At 41.8% G+C, this 15,830-nt stretch overlaps 1 protein-coding gene across 3 annotated transcripts in view; it reads left to right on the top strand.

The window, feature by feature from the left end:
• The window catches only part of LOC133127404 (XK-related protein 4-like), a 60,082-nt gene that overhangs the window by 36,497 nt on the left and 7,755 nt on the right, over positions 1–15,830 (top strand). Inside the window, exon 2 of one of the 3 annotated variants that reach the window (XM_061240268.1) lies at positions 5,585–5,784. In XM_061240268.1, the coding sequence (XP_061096252.1) occupies positions 5,585–5,784 (200 nt within the window). Of the gene's footprint in view, positions 1–5,584; positions 5,799–15,830 lie in introns of all 3 variants that reach the window. The other 2 variants (XM_061240269.1, XM_061240270.1) reach the window with 2 other exon arrangements.

Raw genomic sequence — 15,830 nt, 5'->3', positions numbered from 1 at the left:
GATAATTAGTTAGTTACTCAGAAAAATGTTTGGTGTTAACCCTATCCACTTTGCCCCCTTGTGGTTGAGTTGTCGATGTCTCAAAATATTGTTGCGTTGATATTTATATCAAAAAACCTCTGATGTAATAAAACCTCAAAACAGTGATGCCAGATTGTTAAAAAGACTCTCTGCTGGGTGAGAGCAGCAGTTTACAATTACTATCAGCCTCATATTTATAAAGCAGGGCAATAAAACTCCAGCCGCCCCCTCGCCACACTCATGGTTTACAACCTTCACCTTGCGACAGAAAATAACAGGCATATTCTAACAATTCTTGATACCATTTCTCTACGTGAAAAAAATCATGTTCCAATATAAGAACACAAATATATAATCCAGAAGTTGCATGAATGAAGTTTGTGCACAAATATAAAGTTGGTTCTTGACTTGGAAATTCAGATATTCAGTGCTAACTATTATTTTAGTGTGTACACTGTATGTATGTGTTCTGACATAAATTTGTTTGGTCTCAAATTTCTGAATGTTATAAGCCTCTTCTTTAATGTTAGTCTTTATCCATGTGTGTGCAGTAAGTAATTTCCGAGATATTGACACGTTTATAGGACTAGTACAAAATGGAAATTGTGGGTTAAATTGTCATTAGCAGAGCACATTCGACTGATAGAGCACATGTGATTCACACTATTCTCTTGTGGACTCTCTGGATTCTCTTGTCAGAGTGTGTTTATTGTGTAGCGAGCATTTGTGCATGCTAATGATGTGACATTAAATCAGTGTGAATAAGATTTATCAAGGTCTCCAGATGATTGAAAGTAAGAACAGTGGTAGAATATTATGTGATATGGCCTTTGCCTCAACAATGCGAAGTGATAGTTATACTATCAAAAAGGAATGCTATTTATTTTTTAAACTAGCTGTACAGCATAAATGCCTCCACAAAAAATATGGAAAAATATGAAATGCAAAAGGGAATCGAGTGAGAAGTTAACAGTGTGAAGTTCAGTGCCCTTACAGAATATGCCTGCATCAGGTTAAAAATTCAAGTGGAAAATAACTTGAAAAGTAACCCAGAATAATTACAAGAGACTAACCCTACATTGTTATATAAAAGCTGTTACATGAAAACCGCATGAACAGAATAGAGTAGAGAACCCACAATAATAAATCTGCCACACTAGACCCTTGCCATTTACTACATATTATATACACTTAACTCATATCCAAGTGATTCATATGAGTCTTTACAAGACAAGTTGCACACTCTTCTGGTCAAACCATGCCTTTTATCTGACTAATGTTTCATCTTACCCTGAAATGTAATCTGAAAACACCAACTGTGGTTAGGCTGGAGGAGTGTGAGACTGCCTTTTGTTCTAAATATGCACCATATGTTACTCAGCCCCTCATTTGTATCCCCTACTCTGCCAAATGCCAGTAATGTACTCTCTTGTACTTGAATTTGTAACAAGAATAGTTTTTTTGTGTGAACTCTGGGAATGGCATTGTTGCTTTAACCCCAAGTTGGGAAAGGATAAAGAAAGAAGAGAATTTCGAACTTTGGACATTTAAGAGCTTGCAGTGCTTTCCACACATTCCACATGTTAGTAGTGTTTGTAGTGTACAGTATGCTACAGTAGCGAGGAGCAGTAGACGGTTGTGGATCTGTAGGGAGCCCCAGAGAGCAGGAGGCAGGCAGGAGTGAGTGAGAGAGCCGTGGCATCCTGCTCCCTGGTCCTCCATTCAGGAAGCAGGAGGCGGATTCACACCCTCCCTTCCAAAAGCACAGAGCCAGCGCTCACACTGTCTGAGGCCAAGTTACACTGATTGACAGACAACACAAAGCCATGGTGCTATGCTGGTTATGGGCTTTTTGTTTTTGGGAAGCATTCAATGCCCGTGATTCACTTCCCGGAGCAGGTATCTGTGTTTCTTTATGAGATTGTGGTTTAACAAGGAAAGAATGCCATTTTAAGTCACTGTAGCAATCCATTTTTAGAATGACTTTAGGAGATTCAGCCATTTGTACTATAAGCCTCTTCCCATGTTTTGATGTCCTGGGGCTCTTCACACGCTGTTCAGTGCCAGAGTGTGTAAAGTTGATTTCCTTCAGTACTATCATGTAATTTGGCACTGAACCTAGAATGAGGCTGTGGGTTTCTTACCTGGAGAGACATACTGTACTGTAAATATATCAAACTTTATTGAATTTAATGTTGCAAAGGAACAGTCTTTTGCAAAAGAATGCAGAACATCACAACAACATTATTTTACAACCCCTTTGCAATCAGACTACTGGGACAGACAGTGTATGCTGCTAGCAATCATTACTAATAATGATAATAATATTTAATTATATCATCTGTGATCACATTACAGTAGACTTGCTGAATTCAATCAATTGGGACAGCATACATTTACATTATTTTAGTAGGAATAAGGTGTGGGGGAGTGGATGACGACCGTTATGTTCATCAAACTTTGTAGGTACACACAACTCTGTGTGTGTGTTTGCACATGTATGTGTGTACATGTGTATATACAGTATACATGTGTGGCTTGAATGTATGCATATTTTCATGTGCATATTCATACATGTATGCATTTGTTTGAAACACTAATCATCATATTCCAGCCTTCCTAAACACATTATAATTCAATGGTGCAGACTAAATTCAATTCCAGCCATTTAACAGCCTCAGGATGAAGCATGGAATATGTCTGAGGTTCAATCAAGAATATGTCTGAGACTCAATCAGGAATATGTCTGAGACTCAATCAGGAATATGTCTGAGGCCCTGAGACTCAATCAGGAATATGTCTGAGACTCAATCAGGAATATGTCTGAGGCTCAATCAGGAATATGTCTTTCCCAGACCTTCACTGTACGGTGACTAATTGACTATGCTATATTTAAATACCTCATTTTTATTCTTGCTGTAAATGTGAGCATCACATGCTGTATAAGTTCAGCTGCTATTTGTATTTAAAGAGGACATTAAATGACATTTATTGTAAATATAGGTAATTAGCATGTAATTGCCTCCAGCTTTTCTAGAAATGTTTCCATTTTTAAATGAGATGTAAATTAATACTAGTGTCTGCACACACACACACCACCACCATAACCACCAACAGCTTCAAACTTAGTTGTGATTTAGTTTGCATCAGTCAGTCAGCCCTGCAGTTAAATTATTTAAGGGAATGCTACAAACTTACAAAATGAAAAACATTAAGCCTTTTCTGCAACAATTTAAGAACAGCAATCTAAGCAATATAATAATGCATTTATAACTGTACAATGAAACAGCATGAAACTAGCCTGAGGTAAACAGCTGGAGGATACTGCATTCAAAGCCTGTAAAATGACTAACACATAACAGTGACATTTATGGAGATCTTTACGCACAGTATGCCTTTCTTCAATGCATTATTGCACGGAATCTAAGCATAATATATTTTATATTATGTTAAATACATTTTACGCATACACTGTAATACTGAAGGCATTTTAATAGCATACAGGAATACTTTTGGGTTCATCTATTCATCTACAAATGCATGCATTTATGCGTTTCATTGGGGATATCTCTTTAATGCGTTCAACATTCAATTTAAAAGAAAATGCCTGTGTGACACCTGTATTGTAGTTGTCATTTTATGCAAACTGCTTCCACCACAATGATAAATATGATATTACACAGTAACCACTGAACTCGGTAGGCTAATTCAACAGTGTTTGAGCTGTAGATATTTTTGACAGATGTACCGTATGTGGTCACATGCCATACTAAGAAATATTTTAATCTTTCCAGTTCCTCTTAGAACTCTTTTTTCATGATTTTTCTTTCACCATTTCCTCCCCTATGTGGAATGGCCAGGTGTAAAGATCTGTGGACCCTGGAAAACTCTGGCACTAGAACAACGCCTTAACAGGATGAGCCACTGAGCAGTCCCCTGTTTATAATCTGCTTTCTTCCTGAGGCAACTGTTGCTACAGTATGCTGCGATGTAGGTCAAGCCTTGTCAGACATGCTACTGTTGGTAACTTGGGTAAAAGCCGTAATTAAATGGGTTATTACATTTAGTGTAACATTTTAAAATATATTCTGGATTAAAAGAAAATGTACATACAGTAGTCACAATTGGCATATAGGTTGTCTAAAGCCTGAAGTACAACATCCTTTTAAATATTGTTACTGTATAACAGCAGCTTTGCAGCAAGGCAGACAGTGCATTTCTCAGAAATGGAATATAGCTACAATAAATAGTTTGAAGCAATGATCAAAAATAACGTTCAATGAAGTAGATGTGATGTAACGTCTCTCATGCTGCTTGAATGTGAAAGAGACACGCGATGCCTGGTGAACTAGGGTCAAGCAGCATCAATTAAACCTCCATTCACATGGATTTGACATGGGGGTGTCTGCTCCAGTGGTACTGACGATGACTGTTACGTCACGTGCATGCTACATCTTTAAAGAGCTGTCTGTTCCAGAGCGTCTTTTAATTCTCCGTTCCAGCTGAGAGGCTGTTGTGGCTCAGGAGAGCAAGAAGTGGGCTTTCAAGACAGCTTGAGCCCAGAGATGCAGTTCTCATCTCCGTGCAGGGAGTGCAGAGTATATTTAGAATCACCTGAAATGAGCTAAGCTCATGCATAAGCCTCAGAGCCCAATTCATTCTTTGAGCTCCGGAAATGAAAAATAACTGCTTTCTTTATGCAGGGCACATTTACATGAACTACTGTGTGTGTGTGTATGTGTGTGCACATGTGTATGTGTGGATGTGTGTGTGTGTGTGTGTGTGTGTGCATGCATGTGTGTGTATGTGTGTGTGTATGTATGAGGCGCAGCCATTGTATTTATAGTCAAGGCTGTATTTGGTTAGGCCTGTGTTTGTAAGTGGGTATTTGGTGTTGCTGTCATAGGCAACAGTGAGGTGGCAAGTGAGCCTTATTCCTAATACCCAGAATTATGGACCATTTTAGAAACTGTCCCTAGACATGTTATGAACATTTACCCTTTTGTAGCTGAATGTATATGTTCATATGGCATGCATATTAGAAATGTCATTGCATAAATGATACACCTGCACAATATCAGGACAGAATTGAACATCGTAGCATTTCAAAGTTAAATGAAATTAAAGGTAAGCCAACAGGGCATTCCTCTGTCCCACTTGCTTAATGAAGGTTTGCCAGTTGAAGCTGATTGTAATTATGTGTCTCATGCATGTACACATGCTAACTCACTGATTCACGCACACGCACTTACAGCTGCACACACACACACACGTGGGCACACACACAAACAGTCTTTTTTTGAGGCTTGTGACATTCATGACACACAAATCCGTCCCCACGTCCAGCTTACTGCCTTATCGCTGACTGCTGGACGGGCCTCTAAATCCAGTCATTTGTAAACCCATACAGTGTCTGCCAAATTGCCAATGTGTGAGTACAAGTGCATTTACAGGAAGTTACCAGGAGAGGTTGTCATACCGCATAGGTAAAAATAGATCTCCTGCGAGTTCTGTGGGAGGCATACAGTATTCTGAACGCGGCCCTTTCCCCCCACGCTTGCAGGTACTTCCACACCATCTACCTGGGCATCCGGAGCCGGCGCAGCGGGGAGCACGAGCGCTGGCGCTTCTACTGGAGGATGGTGTACGAGTACGCCGACGTCAGCATGCTGCACCTGCTGGCCACCTTCCTGGAGAGCGCCCCCCAGCTGGTGCTGCAGCTCTGCATCATCATCCAGACCCACAAGCTGCAGGCCCTGCAGGGTAAGAGCTGTGGGGTAGAGAGGCCAGGCCTCTCACTGCTGGTCCACAGGGTAAGAGCTGTGGGGTAGAGAGGCCAGGCCTCTCACTGCTGGTCCACAGGGTAAGGGCTGTGGGTTAGGGGGCCAGGCCTCTCACTGCTGGTCCACAGGGTAAGGGCTGTGGGGTAGAGGGGCCAGGCCTCTCACTGCTGGTCCACAGGGTAAGGGCTGTGGGGTAGAGAGGCCAGGCCTCTCACTGCTGGTCCACAGGGTAAGGGCTGTGGGGTAGAGGGGCCAGGCCTCTCACTGCTGGTCCACAGGGTAAGGGCTGTGGGGTAGAGAGGCCAGGCCTCTCACTGCTGGTCCACAGGGTAAGAGCTGTGGGTTAGAGAGACCAGGCCTCTCACTGCTGGTCCACAGGGTAAGGGCTGTGGGGTAGAGGGGCCAGGCCTCTCACTGCTGGTCCACAGGGTAAGAGATGTGGGTTAGAGAGGCCAGGCCACTCACTGCTGGTCCACAGGGTAAGAGCTGTGGGGTAGAGAGGCCAGGCCTCTCACTGCTGGTCCACAGGGTAAGAGCTGTGGGGTAGAGAGGCCAGGCCTCTCACTGCTGGTCCACAGGGTAAGAGCTGTGGGGTAGAGAGGCCAGGCCTCTCACTGCTGGTCCACAGGGTAAGGGCTGTGGGGTAGAGGGGCCAGGCCTCTCACTGCTGGTCCACAGGGTAAGGGCTGTGGGTTAGGGGGCCAGGCCTCTCACTGCTGGTCCACAGGGTAAGAGCTGTGGGGTAGAGAGGCCAGGCCTCTCACTGCTGGTCCACAGGGTAAGGGCTGTGGGGTAGAGGGGCCAGGCCTCTCACTGCTGGTCCACAGGGTAAGGGCTGTGGGGTAGAGAGGCCAGGCCACTCACTGCTGGTCCACAGGGTAAGAGATGTGGGGTAGAGAGGCCAGGCCTCTCACTGCTGGTCTGCTAACCCTAACCCTTACCCCCTCTGCAGCCCCACCTGCTTCTAGCAGTACCACTATGTGTACACAGTGAATAGAGCAAAAAGTTCACCCGGCTTTCATCTCAACTTCCCTTCCTGTACCTAAATGTTTCAGGGATACATTTTTCATCAGTATTATTTTTTTAATTGATTGATTGTGAAGACTGTAATTGTATTATGCAATTTATCATAGGGTTACTGATAAAAACAGATCTAGAACTACAGCTGTATTAACACATGCAAGTGCCCACATCTATACACACACACACAGACAAGCACACACACACATATTGTGGTTATTGGGCTCATGTATTTTAAGTCATAGCTTCATATAGAGAGGTGCGTTAGCAGGGCTAGGACTGGGCCTAATGTAACACACTGCTCCTGGGGGCTCAGACTCCAGCTCTCTTTGAAGCGGTGCGCTTCAGTGGCAGCTGTGGATAAGACTGCCCTGGCAGAGAGCTACACAGGCTGATCTTAGGCAAGCGCTGCCTTTGGGCTGTGGGCGGCCATATTGCGTTCTCATCCTGGGAGACACGGGGGGTCAAGGAGAGCCTTAACACGCCAAAACTCTTTTCTAACTCACCTATTTCTGGAGCTGTTGTCACGTGGCATGTATGTTTCTGACAGAAAGGAAGTGCGCGGAGGCAGACCACAGGAAAGAGAACGGCTACAAAGCCACGGCTGATAAGATTGAATGAGTTCACTCATGCGTAGCTCTGAGCTTCATTCACGTCAGATACCAAAAACATGTTTTGTCCACTGCAATTAAAAGTGACTAAACTCAGAATACTGTTGAGCGAATGAAAGTAATTGAATTTATCCTTATTCTTAAAATATATTTGCATTGCATCAGAGACTGAAGATTAACCTTTTGCTGGAATTATACTGCTCTCCTGTAATACCTCAATACACAAGCCAATTATCAATTTAAAATACAATTAATTAGCATTTAATTACTTTGGATAATACATTTAAGTGGGATATTAAGTAATGTTATGCTTAATTAAATGGCTCAATGCCCATGAATCCAAAGTAGAATCTGTACAGTGGCCACTACTGCGATGTGTTTTCAAATGAAAATTTGGTTCACCCCACCCAAAAAAATGAAACAAACCATAGATTCACAAACCATAGATTCACAACAGCATCATGTCCCCGCTGTGCGGGTTTCCTCTGCGGTATGTAGAGATTGAATGCGCCTGTATGTATGTATTATCTGATCACATCTTACACAGGATGTATGGCCATTGGGGGAGCAGTGAGTCACGTTTAATGTGCCTGGCAGTGTGGGCCTGTCCACTGTGGGAGCAGTAGGGCTTCCAGGCCTGCTGCTGGCTTATGCTGCTCATGTGTCATCTTCTATCCATCCCCACCACACTCACTGCCTGTCCTTCGTATGGATCATCTGCTGGACCCCACTGTTCATCAGCCTGAGGAGGCAGCCATGCTCTCTCACAAATAAAGTCACAGTGGAGAGATAGTTTTGTTCTTCAAGGATCTAATTTAGCAAATGTACCCTGAAAGTACAGCCATGTCTTCTTTGGAAATGAGTACATTTTCCAAACAAAGAAGGTACAAATTAGTTAGGGTTACATTTTCTAGGGGTACAATTTCACCTATGCCCCAGCAACAAGCATGTGCACCTTTTTAGGGACTTTCTTAATGTCCCATATTGTATGTACTATGGCTTCAGTTATCTATGTGTGTTCATTGGGCAAAACCATATGTTTTTGCCCAATACAAACCTTATCTTCCAATGAGACACTGCAATGAATGCGTTTTCGCTTTAGCGAAAGTTGTGGTTTTTACATTAGCTCAGATATCAAATGGAACATTTGAGTTTGATAACAGCATAGCACGTGCTTCCTGCATGGGGTGGTAACAGCAAGCCATCTTTCAAACGCACGGTAGCCTCAGCCTCCAAGCCGCGTTGAATAATTCTGCTGGATAATCTGATGTCAGGGGCAACGGCCCATCAATCAGTCTGGGTCTCTTCAGTTCGCTGCATCTGAGGGTCTCGATGAGAGCGATCCGCCCTCAACACTCCCCTTCTCTCTGGATCTCATTGTCATGGATCACTCCAAACGACACAGACAACAGGTCAGGGCTTCACTCCACCGTCATGGAGAACGAAGGGGGGATTTCAGGCCATGAATTAATATACGTATGAAATACCGTGACAGAATGATATGGATGACAGGGGGAGGAGGCCGTAATTGCCCAGGAAATATCACAGCCTGCCCATCAATGGCCAATTTCCATAAGAAGGGAGAATTCAGCAGGTTGTGTAGCTCTGCAGGAATGTCCAGTGCGATTCCTTTGACCTTGGTCTGACCTAACACTTAGTCTCATTTAGTTGAGCTTAGCAGCTGTCTGTAAAAGACTCAGACTTGCATTGTTGAATATTGCGCCTCTCGGGGGTGATTATATTGTGTCCATGAAATGAGGTCAGCAGCCACCTTCTGCCCCCAGGGGTCATCTGGCCCTCGCTGAGTAAAAATAAAAAGTTCATTACTGCCCATTTCATTTCACGGCAGGCATTATTAATGGTAGCAGCTGATAGTAAGTGTTTGGAGCCAAGAAAGATCTGGCCTTTGGCAGGGCAAAATCTTCACATGAGCAAAAATAAACAGTAATGAATCCAGTAGATACAACCATGTTGAAATATATTACAATATGCAAATGCATTTATGTAAATACTCTCTTTTATAGTCTTTATTTCAATTTGTATCATTGCATGGTATGGTTAGATTTATATATATATATATATATACAGCATAATAGATATAAAAGAGAACACTATCTTAATAATACATTTTTTCATTGAAATTATGAAGGATACATTTCAGTGTAAGCTAAATAATAAATAGCCCAAGAGAGTTCAGTTATTCACTCTGCACATTCACTTACCTTTGTTGCTAGTGGACGATCAATGGCATATCCCAATTCCCAGCCATTCTATATCCAAAACAAATACCGTCACTGATACTTTAAAAATGCACTGCCTGCTGGTACTTTCTGGGTGTTATATTCCTCTGTAAGATTTTCATGGCAAACGTGATAACTGGGGAATTCTCATGGCCCTAAGCCTAAACTATAGAGAGGAGCAAATCCTCTTCAATCTTTTTGATTCCAGCATTTCCTTTGAAGGTCTTCCTCTGTCTCTGGGGACCTGCCTCCGGTGGCGTTGCAGTGATGTGCCGGACATGTTGTGTCCCTGACATGTTAGCACAAACTAACAGGCTGGCTCTGATATGGAGAGCATTTCTAAGCAACAGGAACATCCTTTTACCTGATCCACTCTGATCAGTCATAGTCTGCTGACTCATTTATCACACTTCTGCATGCACTGACAGCTACTGAGGCTCAGACATTTCTACCTTTCATTTGTCTCTTTATTTATTTTGTTCTGCGCTTCTTTGACTGATTTTCTCGGTTTTTACACCTGAATAATTTGTTTAAGATTACATTGTTGTTGTGAATCATCTGGAAATTCCTTTATCCTTCTGCAGTTGCTGTGCATAAATCCCAGACAACAATCATGTGCGTTTCATCTATGCCCTTTTTCGTGTTCGTGTTGATTCCTCAAGAGAGCCTTGTTTATCTCCTTGGGAAAGTTACCATTACAACCGTTGTTTCACACTCCAAGTCAACTAGATGTACACTGTTCCTATGTGACATTTTCCTTTTTCTTTTTAACCTATAAAATTGGAACACTGTCATATTTATTGTGTGATTAAGCAAATGAGAGAGATAGGAGAGAGAGAGAGAGAGAGAGAGAGAAGAGAGAGAGGGAGAGAGAGAGGCCTCTTCGGCCTCTCAAAGTAACTGAGTCAAAGTACTAACCGCTGTCTCCATGTGACACATATGCAACACAGGCCAGCGTGTCATCACCACATGTTGCATCACTGAGCTGCTGAATCTTGTGTTTTCATTAGCGTTAATGAGTTGAGACAGTTTGGGCACAGGTGTTGGGGGGGTGGAACATTGTGAAAAGTATATCTGCTTAATATAATGACACACATAATCAGTTGTATCCATTTGACTTCTTTCATCGCTGGTTATTCAGAAAACCTTCGCCCTTTTAGCCTTTGACTGTTTAATTCTTATGTAAGTTGTTCCACACTAGTTCCACATTGTTGTGCATGTTGAGCATGTCTCCGCTGATATGACAGCCCAAAAAAGCGGCCCATTGTGTATTTTTTAGGTTTGGAGTTAGGATCCCCGAGGGCAAGGACTGATCACTACCATTTTAATGAATCCAGTTGGCCAAGCAGGTTGTGGATTATTTGTGACTTGAACTATTACCAGCACTGAGAGCACATTTTCAATTTCAACTGATACAATAGGAATTTTCGTCCATGAACACAGCAGCTGTTACTGTTTTTGTGAGAGGGAAGACATTTGCTTATCAATGGTTTGAAATTTCTCTGTTTCTTTGTGTATTTTTAGTTGCTCATATCCAAGCAGTTACTTGATTGAAGTGACACATTGTTCCTGATTTTAAGCAAATACTGAGACATACAGTAGAGTATGTAGTAGTTACAGCCCTGAAAAGTTATAGAATCAGCTATTGCTAGCTACAGAAATATGTAAGTGTAGAATTTAAGTATTGAAATTTGTCCTGGACCCTCCATCTATTCAGCACATATGTTTTGTATTGATGTAATCATGTAATGCATGGATTGTCCCAGCATATTACAGTATATGTATTGAGACGAGTGATGAAATATTATATCTATGAATTACGTCTGCGTACAGTAATGATAATGCTCAATGATAATGGTATAGATTTTCCCTTCTTTTTCACTGAGTTTAAATGACACACAGAGATTAAGGCCCATACTTCTGTCTTGAGATTTAAATTAATAGCCTGAATAGTAGTCTTCTTTAATCAGAAAATCATATTTGTCGCATGTTAACATTTTCCGCAACCCAGTTATAATTTTCACAGTCTGAAGAAAACTGAAGAAAGAATTGTATGATGCAAGCCATTTTAAGGCAGGTCTGCAAGTTGGCCCGTAAGTGATAGAGTAGGTACAAATTGCCAAGCAAGGCAACATAAATAAAACCTTGTTTTTATTTTCTTTCTCTCTTTCTTTAGATTCATAGGATATCTTTAGATATTCTCTAGCATCAGTAACCACCTCGTGGGCGATTACTTTGCCTTTGCCCCAAGAATCACTGCAGCTGAAGTGTGTGCACTCCTGTGACGCAGTCCATCTGCCCACCAGTGGCTATTGTACACCCTGCAGGCCACACGGTGCTACAGGAGGGACCTAGCACAATCCAGAGGGGTTGGTATCTCTCAGTGATGACACCTGGAAGCCTACAGGCACCTGGCGCATTGTCAGGAGGAAAAGATGTAGTGGTAAGCCAGGAGACCCTAGCCAACTTTACCCCATTCCTTCCACAGTGAATGGGGTCAGTTATGCTCTACTGCTTTGGACTGCTGGCCATAGCATCCGTCCTGCTGAGGCTCAAACCTGATTACTCATTAAGCATTGAAAAATGAAAAGAAAAAAGAAAAAACATCCAGGGTGCAGCAGTTCTGTGGGCAGAAATGCCTTGTTAATGAGAGACATCAGAGGAGAATGCAAAAGACTGGTCAAAGTTGATAGGAAGTTGACAGGAAGGTGACAGTAACACAAATAACCACACATTACAACAGTGGTATGCAGAAGAGCATCTCTTAACACATAACAAGTCAAAGCGGATAGGCTACAGCAGCAGAAGACCAATAAGTCTAAAAAAGAAGTCTAATAAATACCTAATAGTGCTCAGTGTATATTCATGCATCTCACATTAACTTTTTGTGGATTTTTCTTAGTAGACTGATTGCGGAAGGATAGATTTATCAGAGCTCCTGTACAGTCAGTGGTTTCAGTGGTAAAATGGTAAATGGTATGCATTTATGTAGCATTTTTATCCATGCCTCTCATTCACCCATTCACACACACACTCACACACACCAACAGTGACAGGCTGCCATGTAAGGCACCAACCAGCTCATTGGGAGCAATTGGGGGTTAGGTGCCTTGCTCAGGGACACTTAGACTGGGATGCTTTACATCACTGCTTTTGAAAGTGTATGAATAATTGTAATGTTCTCTTGCAGCAGGTTTTTTTCCTGCTTAGCTGAGAAATCATTTTGGCTGGCTAACAAATGACAGATTTCGCTCCAACCCCTGCAGTCTTGCAAGGTGTTCTTTTGATGATGCTGCCACGATTGGTACATAATCCTCAGCTCACAAGGGATCCATTCCATGTGCTGAATTAAACTATCAATTTACAAGCCAAAGAGAACAGGTTTTAATTTTATTTTCACAGAAAAGAACAGATTTTCACAGAAGAGATTTTGATTTTATTCATGGTCCTTTATGTTAACCTCCCAATTCATAATCATCATTTATTGTTTTGCTGTTACAAAGGTACATATACATTTTCAACACAGATATGATATCTGAATGAATGAATGAATATGTGTGTGTGTGTGTGTGTGTGTGTGTGTGTGTGTGTGTGTGTGTGTGTGTCAATATGACCAAATTAATATGACACTGTATGTTTGTCTTCTGTAGGTAAAGAGAAAGCCACTATGTAAAAGGTCATATAGGAACAATAGGATGTGTATGTCTATTAGCATGTATATGAATACACATGGAGTGTGTGTGTGTGTGTGTGTGTGTGTGTGTGTGTGTGTGGTTTTGATATTATTAGAGCATTCCATCACCTCCTGACTGCACATATCATTTAGGGTTCTTAAAGTATTAAGGGACAATACATAGAGAAGAAAATAGCTCCATTAACAGAGCCTTGGGGAACTTTTGTACTGGCTGACTAGTTTATTAAAACTTAATTCACAAAGGCACAGATACATTATTCGGACATACTTGTCACAGGTAGAATGAGAAGCAATAAACCATTTTTGAGAGCTCAGTATACTCTTCTTTACCTGTATAATGAATATTTACTGTATAATGTTAAAATTGCAATCTCTCAATGATTTCTATCATGATTAAATGGTAAATGGCAGGCATTTATATAGCGCCTTTATCCAAAGCGCTGTACAATTGTTGCTTCTCCATTCACACATTCATACACACACTCACACACTGACGGCGATTGGCTGCCATGCAAGGCCCCGACCAGCTCGTCAGGAGCATTTGGGGGTTAGGTGTCTTGCTCAGGGACTGCTCTTACTGCCTGAGCCATTAAAATATATAATCAAAATACACATATACCTTGCATTGATGCACTTTTGTTGTAAATTTAAATCAGAGCACCTCTGCAGGCACTGTGCTTAAAGTTCTATTTAAAACCAATGCATAACTGAAGAATATAATAAATCACAATGGCATTGTCAGTATGCATTCAAAGTGTAAACCTTACAGAACGAAAGCAGATGGTCATTGTTGAGCACACTTTGAGAAATAAAGGTAGAGTGGAGGTACATTTTTGTTCTTTGAGGGATGCCTGGTACCCTCTTCATTCTGAGAGCGGATGCAGTGAGATGAAGATGATGCGGCGGTTTGCTTTGGTAGCTGCTCTGCCTCACCACTGCAGTCTCTGTGAGAGGAGGCAGAGGCGAGCATTACATCACCTCATGACTGCACTTCCCAGGAGCCACCACTCCTTCAAGGCTGGCGTGCACTGAACCTCTTGGGAGAGTGCACGCACACATACACACACACACACACACACACACACACACACACACATATGCAAAAAAAGACACACAGAGACACACAAACATGCTCACACACACACACGCAGGCACGCTCGCACACACACACACACGCAAGCACGCACGAGCGCACACTCACACACATGCAGGCTGAGAAGCGAGTGAAACAGCCCGTGGAATAAGAATTACAGCCTTAGTCTCCTGCCACTGCTCTGCCCCACCAGCTAATTACCCTACTTCAGAAAGTAGTGATTAAATCCTTTTATCCTCCTCCACCACCTAATGGGCTGGCTATAATTTATTAACTGGTAAAAAAAAAAAAGAATAAGTGGAGAGAACCATCCAATATTTACCAAGTGTTGACTGTGTTATAGCAGTTATTTTGAAAATTAAATACTAATTTCTTAAACATACAAAAATAGAGATTCATTCTTGGCCCTTGACACAGTGAACAAGTGTCTCAGCTACAGTTTCTTATGTGCAATGCTGATCACAATGCAATGAAATTTGACTTATTGTGTTTCTAGTGGTACATTGTATCAGTGTGTTTGTGTGTGTGTGTGTGTGTGTGGGGGGGGGGGGGGGGGGTGTATAATAAGATATACAGTAAACTGTAGGCTGTTTCCTGCTTCATAGCAGGAATTGAGACTGGAATTATTTATTGTGAGATGATGTGTGAGATGATGAGTTTTGAGTTTCAGTTTCAGTGTTTAGAGAGGACATGACATAAGAGAAACCTTTTTTTTCTGAAACATAGCAGTGCTATTGTATGCTTTAAAAATAGGTGTTTACTTCTCTGAAATGTGGTACTTACCCTAAACTATTTACATTTTATTATTGTTACTCTTGCTGAATTGAATTGGGAATGGAATTGAATGGGTTTCATAAAGCATAGTTTATATAAAACCAATTCAGATTTTAAAGATTTCCTGGCACTTTGATTGATATTTCTCAAAGATGAGTTTTTCTAAGCCAGCGCACTTCTCTGAAAGCTTCCCTTTAGACTAGATTACTGTACCATGATGAAGTGGAGTCCTCCATATTTCCAGCCATCAATACCACTAATCCATCACAGCAGACAGTTGCCCTTATTGTTTCACAATATAGAATTTCATATCATCTAATTTAATGGTTTTGTATGCGAAAACAAATCCCCACAAATCAATCAGATCCACTCGCACGTTTAACTCGAAACATCTCACGAAGCAGCTATTGCGTGTTATTAGAACATTTGGATCCGGAGGTATCTGAAGTTAATGACTATCTGTGGGAGACAGGGGCTTTTCATTATGGGCCTTTATACTGCCACATTTACTGTTCATGTAATCTTATCACATTAGACATGGCAGGGGATTAATAGGCTGCAGTCTGCAGGGGCGTGTGCAATTCAGGTAATAAA

This window comes from Conger conger, chromosome 4 (genome assembly GCF_963514075.1).
Source record: "Conger conger chromosome 4, fConCon1.1, whole genome shotgun sequence".
Lineage (NCBI taxonomy): Eukaryota > Metazoa > Chordata > Actinopteri > Anguilliformes > Congridae > Conger > Conger conger.
The sequence above is the reverse complement of the archived record's forward strand: the minus strand, read 5'-3'. Positions and strand labels throughout refer to the sequence as shown.